Source organism: Nothobranchius furzeri, chromosome 13 (assembly GCF_043380555.1).
Source record: "Nothobranchius furzeri strain GRZ-AD chromosome 13, NfurGRZ-RIMD1, whole genome shotgun sequence".
Classification (NCBI taxonomy): Eukaryota; Metazoa; Chordata; class Actinopteri; order Cyprinodontiformes; family Nothobranchiidae; genus Nothobranchius; species Nothobranchius furzeri.
The window spans coordinates 60,204,968-60,219,486 of record NC_091753.1 but is presented as its reverse complement, the minus strand read 5'-3'; the positions used below and the strand labels follow the sequence as shown (position 1 = coordinate 60,219,486).

Genomic DNA, 14,519 nt, shown 5'->3' with positions numbered 1-14,519 from the left:
AGCAGCGGGTCTACTCTGAGCCCCTCCCAGCTGACCAAGCTTCTCACCCTATCTCTAAGGGAGAGCCCAGACACTCTGCAAAGAAAACTCGTTTCGGCCGCTTGTATCTGCGATCTCGTTCTTTCGGTCACTACCCAAAGCTCATGACCATAGGTGAGGGTAGGAACGTAGATCGACTGGTAAATCGAGAGCTTCTTCTCCTGACTCAGCTCTCTCTTCACCACGACAGACCGGTACAACGCCCGCATCACTGCAGACGCAGCACCAATCCACCTGTCGATCTCACGCTCCAGTTTTCCCTCACTAGTGAACAAGACCCCGAGATACTTAAACTCCTCCACTTGGGGCAGGACCTCATCCCTGACCCGGAGAAGGCATTCTACCCTTTTCTGAATCAAGACCTTGGTCTCAGATTTAGAGGAGCGGATTCTCATCCCAGCTGCGAGCTGGAGATCACGTTCTGATGAAGCCAACAGGACCACATCATCTGCAAAACGAGGAGACCATACAGGAACCTAACGATACATATTGTGTAGCTGTGTTTGTTGAATGGCTAAAGCCTTTGACTCTGTAGACCATAACATCTCACTCAGTAGACTCAAACCTACAGGACGTTCTCAGACATCCGTGGCGTGGTCCAGAAGTTATATCTTAGGTCGTACGCCAGTGAGAACAGAGGGTTACCAATCTACTCCTCTACCTCTATCTATGGGCGTTCCTCAAGGGTCGATACTGGGCCCAGCCTTATTCAGGGTCTATATTAATAACATCGTTCATGCTGTTGACAGTTCTCATATACATTTATATGCAGACGACACCATTTTATATTCATGCAGTTCTTCCATGAACACAGCTTTGTCCTCCTTGCAGCACAGCTTTAATCATCTTCATCATGCCTTCTCCAACCTTCATCTTCATTTAAACACAAGTAAAACAACGTTCATGATCTTCAACCGGAACTTTCCACCCTAGTGCTGTTTCCCTGGATGCTACAGAGCTACAGCTCGTCAGCCTGGACAGGTCTGCTGCTGGGGTCCAGGGCCGAGACTTACAGCTACAGGGACAATTTAGTTTTTAAATTAAAACAAAAACCAGGATTTCAAACTAAAAAACATCCAATTTTATTTTCTAATAGATCTGTGCAATATTACAATGTACAAATAATCCTGTAAATAATATATTAGTTCATGTTTGCTGCATCAAAATCAAACATTAAATACATTCGTAGTCTGAGAAGGCAGAGGAGCCTTCAGGCGAGGAGGACATAAAATCGAGCTTATGTTAGAAATGTTACTTCCTGCTTACTAGAGAGAGTTTTTAGCACTTTGTGAAACAAAAACGTTCATAAAAACCTTTATTCGCTGAAAGAATGCAGCAGTCGATCCTTTAAGCTGCAGGTTGAAACACCAGGATCAGATCAACAACAGACATGTGCAAAAGTCTCAGACAGGAGGTCCGTCGCCATGGAAACGCGTAGCCTCCTGTAACAGCACGCAGCCTCGAAGGACCCCGTCACTGACAGGAGAAACTAACGTTTTCAGAACGGCACTGAAAACACTAAATTCACACCTCCACGCTGCAGAAATCCCTCTTCATCCTGGTAAAGACGTGCGTGCAAATCACATCCATCATCTTCATCCACACTATGCTGCACATTCATGTCTGAGCTCGTCAGCTTCATCTCAAACAGCTTCCCGTTTGTCCGGATGCTCAGGAACCCGGAAACGGGAAGACAGAACAGGTTCAGAGGTCAGTCTCTTCATCAGATCCTCTGAGTTCCTGCAGGAGGAATCAAGTGTCCTTATCGTCTGAGGGAGACTGGGGAAGCTGCAGGACGCTCCCATTGCTCCTCCCGTCTCTGGGACAGGACAACTGGACCTCCTCATAAGGGGGAGGGGGGTTCTCTGGGCTTTGGTCCAACAGGAGGGGGCGACTGCTCTCCGGCTGGTGGTTCAGAGAGGAGAGTGGGCGACCTGGAGCCTCCTGGGCCAGGAGGAGCTGAGTGGGTCCAGGAGCAGAGCAGGGAGGGATCCGCTGGCCCCAGCTGCCGTACACGGCCTCCTCGTAGGACGGCAAGGAGACAGGAAGTCCATCCACCATCAGGTCCAGCTGGTCAGAGGAGCAACGGCTGCTGGGAAACAACGAAGAGGAACGTTAGATGAGAAACATCTGAAGATCTTTTGAAGATCTCCAAAAACGAAATATTCAGCGCCTCCGTACCCGCACGACTGACAAGGGTAGAGGCGGGACTTGATGACCAGGCAGGCGGTGGTGGTGAGGAGAAAAATGGACACGCCTACCGCAGTGGTGGCCATGCCGGGCATGGAGTCATCCTCACTGGACCTCATGTTGGGACCATCTGAGGGTCATAAAATAATAACATCTCTTAGCCTTTAGCAGGTCAGGGAGAGGGTGACAGCAAGTCAGCAGGTCAGAGAAAGGGTGACCGCAAGTCAGCAGGTCAGAGAGAGGGCGACAGCAAGTCAGTAGGCCAGAGAGAGGGCGACAGCAAGTCAGCAGGTCAGAGAAAGGGTGACCGCAAGTCAGCAGGTCAGAGAGAGGGCGACAGCAAGTCAGTAGGCCAGAGAGAGGGCGACAGCAAGTCAACAGGTCAGGGAGAGGGCGACAGCAGGTCAGAGAGGGCGACAGAAAGTCAGCAGGTCAGAGAGAGGGCGACATCAAGTCAGCAGGTCAGAGAGAGGGCGACAGCAAGTCAACAGGTCAGGGAGAGGGCGACAGCAGGTCAGAGAGGGCGACAGAAAGTCAGCAGGTCAGGGAGAGGGCGACAGCAAGTCAGCAGGTCAGGGAGAGGGCGACATCAAGTCAGCAGGTCAGGGAGAGGGCGACAGCAGGTCAGAGAGGGCGACAGTAAGTCAGCAGGTCAGGGAGAGGGCAACAGCAAGTCAGCAGGTCAGGGAGAGGGCGACAGCAAGTCAGCTGGTCAGGGAGAGGGCGACAGCAAGTCAACAGGTCAGAGAGAGGGCGACAGCAAGTCAGCTGGTCAGGGAGAGGGCGACAGCAAGTCAACAGGTCAGAGAGAGGGCGACAGCAAGTCAGCAGGTCAGAGAGAGGGCGACAGCAAGTCAACAGGTCAGGGAGAGGGCGACAGCAGGTCAGAGAGGGCGACAGAAAGTCAGCAGGTCAGGGAGAGGGCGACAGCAAGTCAGCAGGTCAGGGAGAGGGCGACATCAAGTCAGCAGGTCAGAGAGAGGGCGACATCAAGTCAGCAGGTCAGGGAGAGGGCGACAGCAGGTCAGAGAGGGCGACAGAAAGTCAGCAGGTCAGGGAGAGGGCGACAGCAAGTCAGCAGGTCAGGGAGAGGGCGACAGCAAGTCAGCTGGTCAGGGAGAGGGCGACAGCAAGTCAACAGGTCAGAGAGAGGGCGACAGCAAGTCAGCTGGTCAGGGAGAGGGCGACAGCAAGTCAACAGGTCAGAGAGAGGGCGACAGCAAGTCAGCAGATCAGATAGAGGGCGACAGAAAGTCAGCGAGAGGGCGACAGCAGGTCAGAGAGGGCGGCAGCAAGTCAGCAGGTCAGGGAGAGGGCGACAGCAAGTCAGCAGGTCAGGGAGAGGGCGACAGCAAGTCAGCTGGTCAGACAGAGGGTGACAGCAAGTCAGCCGGCCAGAGAGAGGGCGACAGCAAGTCAGCAGGTCAGAGAGAGGGAGACAGCAAGTCAGCAGGTCAGAGAGGGCGACAGCAAGTCAGCAGGTCAGGAAGAGGGCGACCGCAAGTAGCAGGTCAGCAAGAGGGCAACCGCAAGTGAGCAGGTCAGAGAGAGGGCAACAGCAAGTCAGCAGGTCAGCAAGAGGGTGACCGCAAGTGAGCAGGTCAGAGAGGGCGACAGCAAGTTAGCAGGTCAGCGAGAGGGCGACCGCAAGTGAGCAGGTCAGCAAGAGGGCGACCGCAAGTCAGCCGGTCAGAGAGAGGGCGACAGCAGGTCAGCAGGTCAGAGAGAGGGCGACAGCAAGTCAGCAGGTCAGAGAGAGGGCGACAGCAGGTCAGAGAGAGGGCAACAGCAGGTCAGAGAGAGGGCAACAGCAGGTCAGAGAGAGGGCAACAGCCAGTCAGCAAGAGGGCGACAGCAAGTCGGCTGGTCAGCAAGAGGGCGACCGCAAGTGAGCAGGTCAGCAAGAGGGCGACCACAAGTCAGCCGGTCAGAGAGAGGGCGACAGCAGGTCAGCAGGTCAGAGAGAGGGCGACAGCAAGTCAGCAGGTCAGAGAGAGGGCGACAGCAGGTCAGAGAGAGGGCAACAGCAGGTGAGAGAGAGGGCAACAGCAGGTCAGAGAGAGGGCAACAGCCAGTCAGCAAGAGGGCGACAGCAAGTCGGCTGGTCAGCAAGAGGGCAACCGCAAGTGAGCAGGTCAGCAAGAGGGCGACCGCAAGTGAGCAGGTCAGCAAGAGGGCGACGGCAAGTGAGCAGGTCAGAGAGGGCGACAGCAAGTCAGCCTGTCAGAGAGAGCGCAACAGCAAGTCAGCAGGTCAGCAAGAGGGCGACCGCAAGTCAGCTGGTCAGAGAGAGGGCAACAGCAGGTCAGCAAGAGGGCGACAGCAAGTCAGCAGGTCAGAGAGAGGGCAACAGCAGGTCAGCAAGAGGGTGACCGCAAGTCAGCAGGTCAGAGAGAGGGTGACAGCAAGTCAGCTGGTCAGAGAGAGGGCAACAGCAGGTCAAAGAGAGGGCGACAGCAGGTCAGAGAGAGGGCAACAGCAGGTCAGCAAGAGGGTGACCGCAAGTCAGCAGGTCAGAGAGAGGGCGACAGCAAGTCAACAGGTCAGAGAGAGGGCGACAGCAAGTCAGCTGGTCAGGGAGAGGGTGACAGCAAGTCAACAGGTCAGAGAGAGGGCGACAGCAAGTCAGCAGATCAGATAGAGGGCGACAGCAAGTCAGCGAGAGGGCGACAGCAGGTCAGAGAGGGCGGCAGCAAGTCAGCAGGTCAGGGAGAGGGCGACAGCAAGTCAGCAGGTCAGGGAGAGGGCGACAGCAAGTCAGCTGGTCAGACAGAGGGTGACAGCAAGTCAGCCGGCCAGAGAGAGGGCGACAGCAAGTCAGCAGGTCAGAGAGAGGGAGACAGCAAGTCAGCAGGTCAGAGAGGGCGACAGCAAGTCAGCAGGTCAGGAAGAGGGCGACCGCAAGTAGCAGGTCAGCAAGAGGGCAACCGCAAGTGAGCAGGTCAGAGAGAGGGCAACAGCAAGTCAGCAGGTCAGCAAGAGGGCAACCGCAAGTGAGCAGATCAGAGAGAGGGCAACAGCAAGTCAGCAGGTCAGCAAGAGGGTGACCGCAAGTGAGCAGGTCAGAGAGGGCGACAGCAAGTTAGCAGGTCAGCGAGAGGGCGACCGCAAGTGAGCAGGTCAGCAAGAGGGCGACCGCAAGTCAGCCGGTCAGAGAGAGGGCGACAGCAGGTCAGCAGGTCAGAGAGAGGGCGACAGCAAGTCAGCAGGTCAGAGAGAGGGCGACAGCAGGTCAGAGAGAGGGCAACAGCAGGTGAGAGAGAGGGCAACAGCAGGTCAGAGAGAGGGCAACAGCCAGTCAGCAAGAGGGCGACAGCAAGTCGGCTGGTCAGCAAGAGGGCGACCGCAAGTGAGCAGGTCAGCAAGAGGGCGACCACAAGTCAGCCGGTCAGAGAGAGGGCGACCACAAGTCAGCCGGTCAGAGAGAGGGCGACAGCAGGTCAGCAGGTCAGAGAGAGGGCGACAGCAAGTCAGCAGGTCAGAGAGAGGGCGACAGCAGGTCAGAGAGAGGGCAACAGCAGGTGAGAGAGAGGGCAACAGCCAGTCAGCAAGAGGGCGACAGCAAGTCGGCTGGTCAGCAAGAGGGCGACCGCAAGTGAGCAGGTCAGCAAGAGGGCGACCGCAAGTGAGCAGGTCAGCAAGAGGGCGACGGCAAGTGAGCAGGTCAGAGAGGGCGACAGCAAGTCAGCCTGTCAGAGAGAGCGCAACAGCAAGTCAGCAGGTCAGCAAGAGGGCGACCGCAAGTCAGCTGGTCAGAGAGAGGGCAACAGCAGGTCAGCAAGAGGGCGACAGCAAGTCAGCAGGTCAGAGAGAGGGCAACAGCAGGTCAGCAAGAGGGTGACCGCAAGTCAGCAGGTCAGAGAGAGGGTGACAGCAAGTCAGCTGGTCAGAGAGAGGGCAACAGCAGGTCAAAGAGAGGGCGACAGCAGGTCAGAGAGAGGGCAACAGACAGTCAGCGAGAGGGCGACAGCAGGTCAGGGAGAGGGCAACAGCCAGTCAGCGAGGGGGCGACAGCAGGTCAGAGAGAAGGCAACAGCAGATCAGCAAGAGGGCGACAGCAAGTCGGCTGGTCAGCAGGAGGGTGACTGCAAGTGAGCAGGTCAGAGAGGGCGACAGCAAGTCAGCAGGTCAGAGAGAGGGCGACCGCATGTGAGCAGTTCAGAGAGAGGGCAACAGCAAGTCAGCAGGTCAGCAAGAGGGTGACCGCAAGTCAGCCGGTCAGAGAGAGGGCGACAGCAAGTCAGCCAGTCGGAGAGAGGGCGACAGCAAGTCAAGCTGGTCAGAGAGAGGGCGACAGCAAGTCAGCAGGTCAGAGAGAGGGTGACAGCAAGTCAGCAGGTCAGAGAGAGGGCGACAGCAAGTCAGCAGGTCAGAGAGAGGGCAACAGCAGGTCAGCAAGAGGGTGACAGCAAGTCAGCAGGTCAGAGAGAGGGCGACAGCAAGTCAGCAGGTCAGAGAGAGGGCAACAGCAGGTCAAAGAGAGGGCGACAGCAGGTCAGAGAGAGGGCGACAGCCGGTCAGCGAGAGGGCAACAGCCAGTCAGCGAGAGGGCGACAGCAGGTCAGAGAGAGGGCAACAGCAGGTCAAAGAGAGGGCGACAGCAGGTCAGAGAGAGGGCGACAGCAGGTCAGGGAGAGGGCAACAGCCAGTCAGCGAGAGGGCGACAGCAGGTCCGAGAGAGGGCAACAGCAGGTCAGCAGGAGGGCGACCGCAAGTGAGCAGGTCAGCAAGAGGGCGACTGCAAGTGAGCAGGTCAGAGAGGGCGACAGCAAGTCAGCAGGTCAGAGAGAGGGCGACCGCAATTGAGCAGTTCAGAGAGGGCGACAGCAAGTCAGCAGGTCAGAGAGAGGGCGACTGCAAGTGAGCAGGTCAGAGAGGGCGACAGCAAGTCAGCAGGTCAGAGAGAGGGCGACCGCAATTGAGCAGTTCAGAGAGGGCGACAGCAAGTCAGCAGGTCAGAGAGAGGGCGACAGCAAGTCAGCAGGTCAGAGAGAGGGCAACAGCAGGTCAAAAAGAGGGCGACAGCAGGTCAGAGAGAGGGCGACAGCCGGTAAGCGAGAGGGCGACAGCAGGTCAGCGAGAGGGCGACAGCAGGTCAGAGAGAGGGCAACAACAGGTCAGCAAGAGGGTGACACCAAGTCAGCAGGTCGGAGAGAGGGCGACAGCAAGTCAGCAGGTCAGAGAGAGGGCAACAGCAGGTCAAAGAGAGGGCGACAGCAGGTCAGAGAGAGGGCGACAGCCGGTCAGCGAGAGGGCAACAGCCAGTCAGCGAGAGGGCGACAGCAGGTCAGAGAGAGGGCGACAGCAGGTCAAAGAGAGGGCGACAGCAGGTCAGAGAGAGGGCGACAGCAGGTCAGGGAGAGGGCAACAGCCAGTCAGCGAGAGGGCGACAGCAGGTCAGAGAGAGGGCAACAGCAGGTCAGCAGGAGGGCGACCGCAAGTGAGCAGGTCAGCAAGAGGGTGACTGCAAGTGAGCAGGTCAGAGAGGGCGACAGCAAGTCAGCAGGTCAGAGAGAGGGCGACCGCAATTGAGCAGTTCAGAGAGGGCGACAGCAAGTCAGCAGGTCAGAGAGAGGGCGACAGCAAGTCAGCAGGTCAGAGAGAGGGCAACAGCAGGTCAAAGAGAGGGCGACAGCAGGTCAGAGAGAGGGCGACAGCCGGTCAGCGAGAGGGCAACAGCCAGTCAGCGAGAGGGCGACAGCAGGTCAGAGAGAGGGCAACAGCAGGTCAGAGAGAGGGCGACAGCAGGTCAGGGAGAGGGCAACAGCCAGTCAGCGAGAGGGCGACAGCAGGTCAGAGAGAGGGCAACAGCAGGTCAGCAGGAGGGTGACCGCAAGTGAGCAGGTCAGCAAGAGGGCGACTGCAAGTGAGCAGGTCAGAGAGGGCGACAGCAAGTCAGCAGGTCAGAGAGAGGGCGACCGCAATTGAGCAGTTCAGAGAGGGCGACAGCAAGTCAGCAGGTCAGAGAGAGGGCGACTGCAAGTGAGCAGGTCAGAGAGGGCGACAGCAAGTCAGCAGGTCAGAGAGAGGGCGACCGCAATTGAGCAGTTCAGAGAGGGCGACAGCAAGTCAGCAGGTCAGAGAGAGGGCGACTGCAAGTGAGCAGTTCAGAGAGGGCGACAGCAAGTCAGCAGGTCAGAGAGAGGGCGACTGCAAGTGAGCAGGTCAGAGAGGGCGACAGCAAGTCAGCAGGTCAGAGAGAGAGCGACAGCAAGTCAGCCAGTCAGAGAGAGGGCGACAGCAAGTCAAGCAGGTCAGAGAGAGGGCAACAGCAAGTCACCAGGTCAGAGAGAGGGTAACAGCAGGTCAGAGAGAGGGTAACAGCAAGTCAGGGAGAGGGCAACAGCAAGTCAGCGAGAGGGCAACAGCAGGTCAGAGAGAGGGCAACAGCAGGTCAGCAAGAGGGCGACCGCAAGTCGGCTGGCCAGAGAGAGCGCGACCGCAAGTCGGCTGGTCAGCAAGAGGGCAACAGCAAGTCAGCAGGTCAGAGAGAGGGCGAAAGCAAGTCAACAGGTCAGCAAGAGGGCGACCCCAAGTGAGCAGGTCAGAGAGGGCGAAAGCAAGTCAGCCGGTCAGAGAGAAGGCGACAGCAAGTCAGCAGGTCAGAGAGAGGGCGACAGCAAGTCAGCAGGTCAGAGAGGGCGAAAGCAAGTCAGCAGGTCAGAGAGGGGGGGTACAGCACATGTAGTAAAAACCAGACAGAATGAAAGCAAGAAGAGAAGGAAGCAGCAACACGGTCCACTGCTGAGGAGTTATTGGCCAAAAGCCGGTCTGGAGAAGTGAAGAGGAGCCAGATGCTTGGGAACAGGGAGTGCACTCCAGAGCGTAGAAGCACTCTCCATGGATTTGTAATTCAGTTTGGGAATGAACAGCAGGAGATGACCTGCAGAACGTAGAGGTTAAAACCTTCACTGGCCTTTAAACAGAAAATATGAATCAAACTATTTAAAAAACTACTCCTCCGTCCGTTTTCAGCCGCATATCTGGGGTCGGGTCGCGGGGTCATCAGCCTAAGCAGAGGGCCTCTGACTGCCCTCTCCCCAGCCACTTGAGCCGTGGCGGAGTCCAACTCTCATCGGGAACGAGCTCGACTTACTGCCGGCAATGCGGACCAAGCTCTGGCACCGGTCATTCAGGGCCCTACTAGCCCGTATGGGAGGGCCTGGTACCCCCCACAGCCCCCCCCCCCATCCGTGGGACGCGGTCAAACGCCTTCTTCACATCCAAAAAACACATGTAGATTCGCTTCTACAGGAACGTTTTACTATTATTATTATAATGAATGACGGACATTCTAACCCAACTCCCGTTGCTCCATGTGAATGAAAAATGTCCCAAATACAGATTTTCTTTGGCTAAATTCCTGCTGAAAAGGGTTTCAGAATCACAAAGGAAGCAAAACCACCAAACCCATGATGCAGCAGAAACGTTACTGGTAGAGCACCTGCAGCTTCAGGCTCACGTGCAGGACGGAGTCTTGGACAGTTTGACATCTGGAGCTTCAACAGGTTGCTGTGAACAGCTGATCTCTAACGGCTGTGCTGTGGGAACCAGCTGGTGTTCTGGGTACTGGCCTCAGCAGAAACCTCATCTTATAGGAAACCGAGTCATTTGGTAACTTTCCACGGGCACCAGACAGCATCAGCACAGAGGAAACAAACCTAATGGTTATTTCAGCGGCTTTGCCCACTTCCTCTTTCTGCACTCTGACTTCCTGTTGGTGCACGTTTGACTGAATGGTGACAAAGGAAGTCGGAACTGGCAAAGCTGCAAGTTCTTCTAAAGTGACTCGGTATCTGAGGATCTTTTAAAGAGGTCAGAAGATAACGTGCTGACGCTGCAAATCCCTCCTTTTCCGCTGATTTTACTAAAATTACAAATGAAATAAATCAGACCTGATGCAGATGCCAGGTTGTGCAAAAACAATACAATTTAAAATGCATCTTACCATATTTAGGTGTACCATTTAAAAAGGCTCAACAGCCGTGAACCATCCGTCCTGAGTAGATTATAAACCAGGTGCTAACTGGGTCAGGATGGAGCTGCTGGGAGACATGCTTCCAAAAACGCCCAATTCCATAAAGTCAGGCGCTTCTGCCGCTGTTTCTGGTTCAAAGTGGCTTGACCTGGGGAATGCGGCACCTGTAGCCCATTTCCTGCACACACCTGTACACGGTGGCTCTGGATGTTCCTACTCCAGACTCAGTCCACTGCTTCCGCAGGTCCCCCAAGGTCTGGAATCGGTCCTTCTCCACAATCTTCCTCAGGGTCCGGTCACCTCTTCTGGTTGTGCAGCGTCTTCTGCCACACTTGTTCCTTCCCACAGACTTCCCACTGAGGTGCCTTGATACAGCACTCTGGGAACAGCCTATTCGTTCAGAAATGTCTTTCTGTGTCTTACCCTCTTGCTTGAGGGTGTCATTGATGGCCTTCAGGACAGCGGTCAGGTCGTCAGTCTTACCCATGATTGCGGGTTTGAGTAATGAACCAGGCTGGGAGTTTCTCACAGCCTCAGGAATCTTTTGCAGGTGTTTAGAGTTCATTAGTTGATTCAGATGATTAGGTTAATAGCTCGTTTAGAGAACCTTTTCATGATATGCTAATTTTTTGAGATAGGAGTTTTGGGTTTTCATGAGCTGTACGCCACAATCATCAATATTAGAAACAATAAAAGGCTTGAACTACTTCAGTTGTGTGTCTTTTTAAATATTTTCTGCTGCCACGTGTTAATTTATCTATGTGTTGACAACCATCCGTCCATCCATCCATTGTCTGAACCTGCTTGTCCACGTGGGATCGCGGGGGCTGGGGCCTATCTCCAGCGGTCAATGGTCAATCAGGCGGGGTACACCCTGGACAGAGAGCCAGTCCATAGCAGAACAACACAGAGACACACAGGAGAAACAATCATGCACGCACACACCTAAGGACAATTTAGACAGACCAATCAACCTGACAGTCATGTTTTGGACGGTGGGAGGAAGCTGGAGAACCCGGAGAGAACCCACGCGAGCACAGGGAGAACATGCGAACTCCATGCAGAAAGATCCCAGGCTGGGAAGCTAACCCAGGACCTTCTCGCTGCAAAGCAACAGCTCTAACCACTGCGCCACTGCACAGCCCCCCGTGTTGACAACGAATGTCCTAAAATGCCATTTTTATTTTGTGTCCAACTCTCATATGTACCAGTGTTAATGAAGATGCATTCTTCCTCCCAGTCAACTCATGTCCCTGATGCAAAATAAAATAAAAAATCCTGGTTTTACGTGGTTGTGGACATTAAACAGCAACAACCCTTTCTCTCTGGACCCTCAGCTGCGTATGTATGTGTGGGTGTGTGTTCACATTTCAAGTCTGCACCTTTGATGCAGGCGGGAATGGGAGGGAACCACTTCCCGTGGCGACACTTGGAGTTGGGCTCCTTGGAGCTGATGTGGTACCCAGGCTCACAGAAGAACCGGATGAAGCTCTTGGGGGGGAAGCCGCGGCAGGGAGACGGGCTGCAGCGGAAGCCTCCATGTTCTGGCACCAGAGGGTGAGAGCAGTTGCTGGGCCTGCCTGCAGAAACAGAACCACAGAGACGTGAGCTCTACGATAGGAGCTGATCGAATCAGCGTCCTGTGTGCGGTGATGTCAGGGTCACAGTGTGAAAGGATGAGAAACGAATTTGGATTGTGTGGAACAACAACAAGCTGACACGTGTGAGTAAAAGGGTCATGACCTCTGACCTTTCCCTGAAACATTACACACAAGTCCAGAACCACCTCAGCAGCATAGACATTCATTTGTTTAGTCATTTTTAGCCCAAACCCATAAAAACGTTCCAGAATGAAGTAAAAAATCTTGGAAGCCACTAAAGACTTCCTATAATCCAGCTTTCTGAAACTCAGGAGTAACACTAAACCAAACCTTTATGAGAAAAGAAATCTGGATAAGATGAGGAGGATCCAGTCGTTTCAAACCTTACAAACACAAACGGCACATGGAGCCAAAGAGGAACCAGAGGTTTCCATTTTAGAGCACAATCCCTCATAATCCATGTAAAAAAAACTACCTGAAAACAGATTCAACATCGTCAGAAAAAACCCGTTTAATGAAACTCTGAGGACGATGCTGCCCAGAGCGGATAGAGAATAAAGTTAGAAACAAGTTAGAGAATAGAACAAACGTGAATATTAATAGAAAATCATAAAAATTTAAAAACAAATATGTCCAAAAGCCTTTATTTCAAATTCTGTATTTCCGAGCATCCCTGAACACATCGTGGCTGAAGTCGGCACAAGCATCAACTACAGCCCGTTTACCTAATACGGACATTTACCTTGTTCACCTCAGCACATGGCTCTGGCTCCAGAACCAGTTTCCTTGAGAGGGGTTGGACTTTCTACCATTCTGGACTTGCCCCCACTGAGAGGCGCCGAGCAGGGGTGGGCATTCTAGTTGCCCCCATCTTGGTGCCTGCATGTAGGAGTTTACCCCGGTGAACGAGACGGTAGCCTCCCTCTGCCTATGTGCGTGATCTGCTGTTTCATGTCTTGGACACTCGGGTGAAGAGAGGGGCGGAGCTGTCACCTGACCACTACCTGGTGGTGAGTTGGCTCTGGTGGTGGGGGAGGATGCCAGTCTGACCTGGCAGGACCAAACGTATTGCAAGGGTCTGATGGGAACGTCTGACAGGAAACTCTGTCAAACGGAGCTTCAATTCCCACCTCCAACAGAAATTCCAAAACCTTCCGGGGGAGACGGGAGACGGTGAGTCCAAATGGGACCTGTTCCGTGTCTCCATTGTTGAGGCGGCCAACTAGAGCTGTTGTCGCAGGGTTGTCGGTGCCTTTCATGGCGGCAACCCTCGAACCCGATGGTGGACATTGGCAGTTTGGAATGCTGTCAAGCTGAAGAAAGAGTCCTATCAGGTCTTTCCCTCTGGGATAAAAAAAGTATCTTTGATTGATTTGATGTGATTTGTGGCCTGTGGAATTCCAGGGGAAGCTGACGGCTCCCGGCAGTCCAAGCGGAATGTGGCTCTGGTGGTCAAGGAGGCAAAAACCTGAGCATGGGAGGAGTTCGGTGAGACCTTGGAGAAAGATTTCTGTACAGCTTTGAGGAGAATCTGGTCCACCCCACTGTTTATAGTGGGGACGATGTTCTGCTGACCAGGACGTTGTGGATCGGTGGGCAGAATACTTCGAAGACCTCCTCAATCCCACCGACACGTCTTCCAGTGAGGAAGCAGAGTCTGGGGACTTTGGGTTGGCCTCTCAAATCTCTGGTGCGGAGGTCACTGAGGTGGTTAAAAGCTCCTCTGTGGCAAGGCTCCGGGGTGGATGAGATCCGCCCGGAGTTCCTTAAGGCTCTGGATGTTGTGTTGGCTGACGCGGCTCTGCAATATCGCGTGGACATCGGGGGCAGTCCCACTGGACTGGCAGACCTGGAAGGTGGTCCCCTTATTTAAAAAGGGGGACAGCAGGGTGTGTTCCAACTACAGGGGTTCACACTCCTGAGCCTTCCTGGTAAGGTCTATTCAGGGTTCTGGAGAGGAGGATCCGTCGGATTGTTGAACCGCAGATTCAGGAGGAGCAATGTGGTTTTGGTCCTGGCCGTGGAACACTGGACCAGCTCTATACCCTTAGGGGGATCCTGGAGGGTGCGTGGGAATTTGCCCAACCAGTCTACATGTGTTTTGTGGATTTGGAGAAGGCGTTCGACCGCGTCCCTCGGGGGGCCCTGTGGGGGGTACACGGGGGTATGGGGTACCAGGCCCTCTGATACGGGCTGTTAGGTCCCTGTATGACCGGTGTCAGAGCTTGGTCCGCATTGCCGGCAGTAAGTCGGGCTCGTTCCCAGTGAGAGTTGGACTCCGCCAAGGCTGCCCTTTGTCACCGATTCTGTTCATAACCTTTATGGACAGGATTTCTTGGAGCAGCCAAGGTGTGGAGGGGATCTGTTTGGTGGTCTGAGGATCAGGTCTCTGCTTTTTGCAGATGATGTGGTCCTGCTGGCTTCATCAGAACGTGATCTTCAGCTTTCGCTGGAGCGGTTCGCAGCCGAGTGTGAAGCAGCTGGGATGAGAATCAGCTCCTCTAAATCAGAGACCATGGTCTTGATTCAGAAAAGGGTAGAATGCCTTCTCCGGGTCAGGGATGAGGTCCTGCCCCAAGTGGAGGGGTTTAAGTATCTCGGGGTCTTGTTCACTAGTGAGGGAAAGATGGAGCGTGAGATGGATAGGTGGATTGGTGCTGCATCTGCAGTGATGCGGGCGTTGTACCGGTCTGTCGTGGTGAAGAGAGAGC

General features: G+C 54.7%; 1 protein-coding gene across 2 annotated transcripts in view; it reads right to left on the bottom strand.

Moving 5' to 3' along the window:
* Positions 1-1,105: 1,105 nt before the first annotated feature.
* zgc:152863 (sushi domain-containing protein 6) overlaps positions 1,106-14,519 on the bottom strand; it is a 20,687-nt gene continuing 7,273 nt past the window's right edge. The window contains exons 3-5 of one of the 2 annotated variants that reach the window (XM_015950687.3): positions 11,590-11,787; positions 2,221-2,359; positions 1,106-2,131 (exon numbers count right to left, since the gene is read on the bottom strand). In XM_015950687.3, the coding sequence (XP_015806173.1) occupies positions 1,792-2,131; positions 2,221-2,359; positions 11,590-11,787 (677 nt within the window). In that variant the 3' untranslated portion in view covers positions 1,106-1,791. The remainder of the gene's footprint in view (positions 2,132-2,220; positions 2,360-11,589; positions 11,788-14,519) is intronic. The other variant, XM_015950688.3, reaches the window with a different exon arrangement.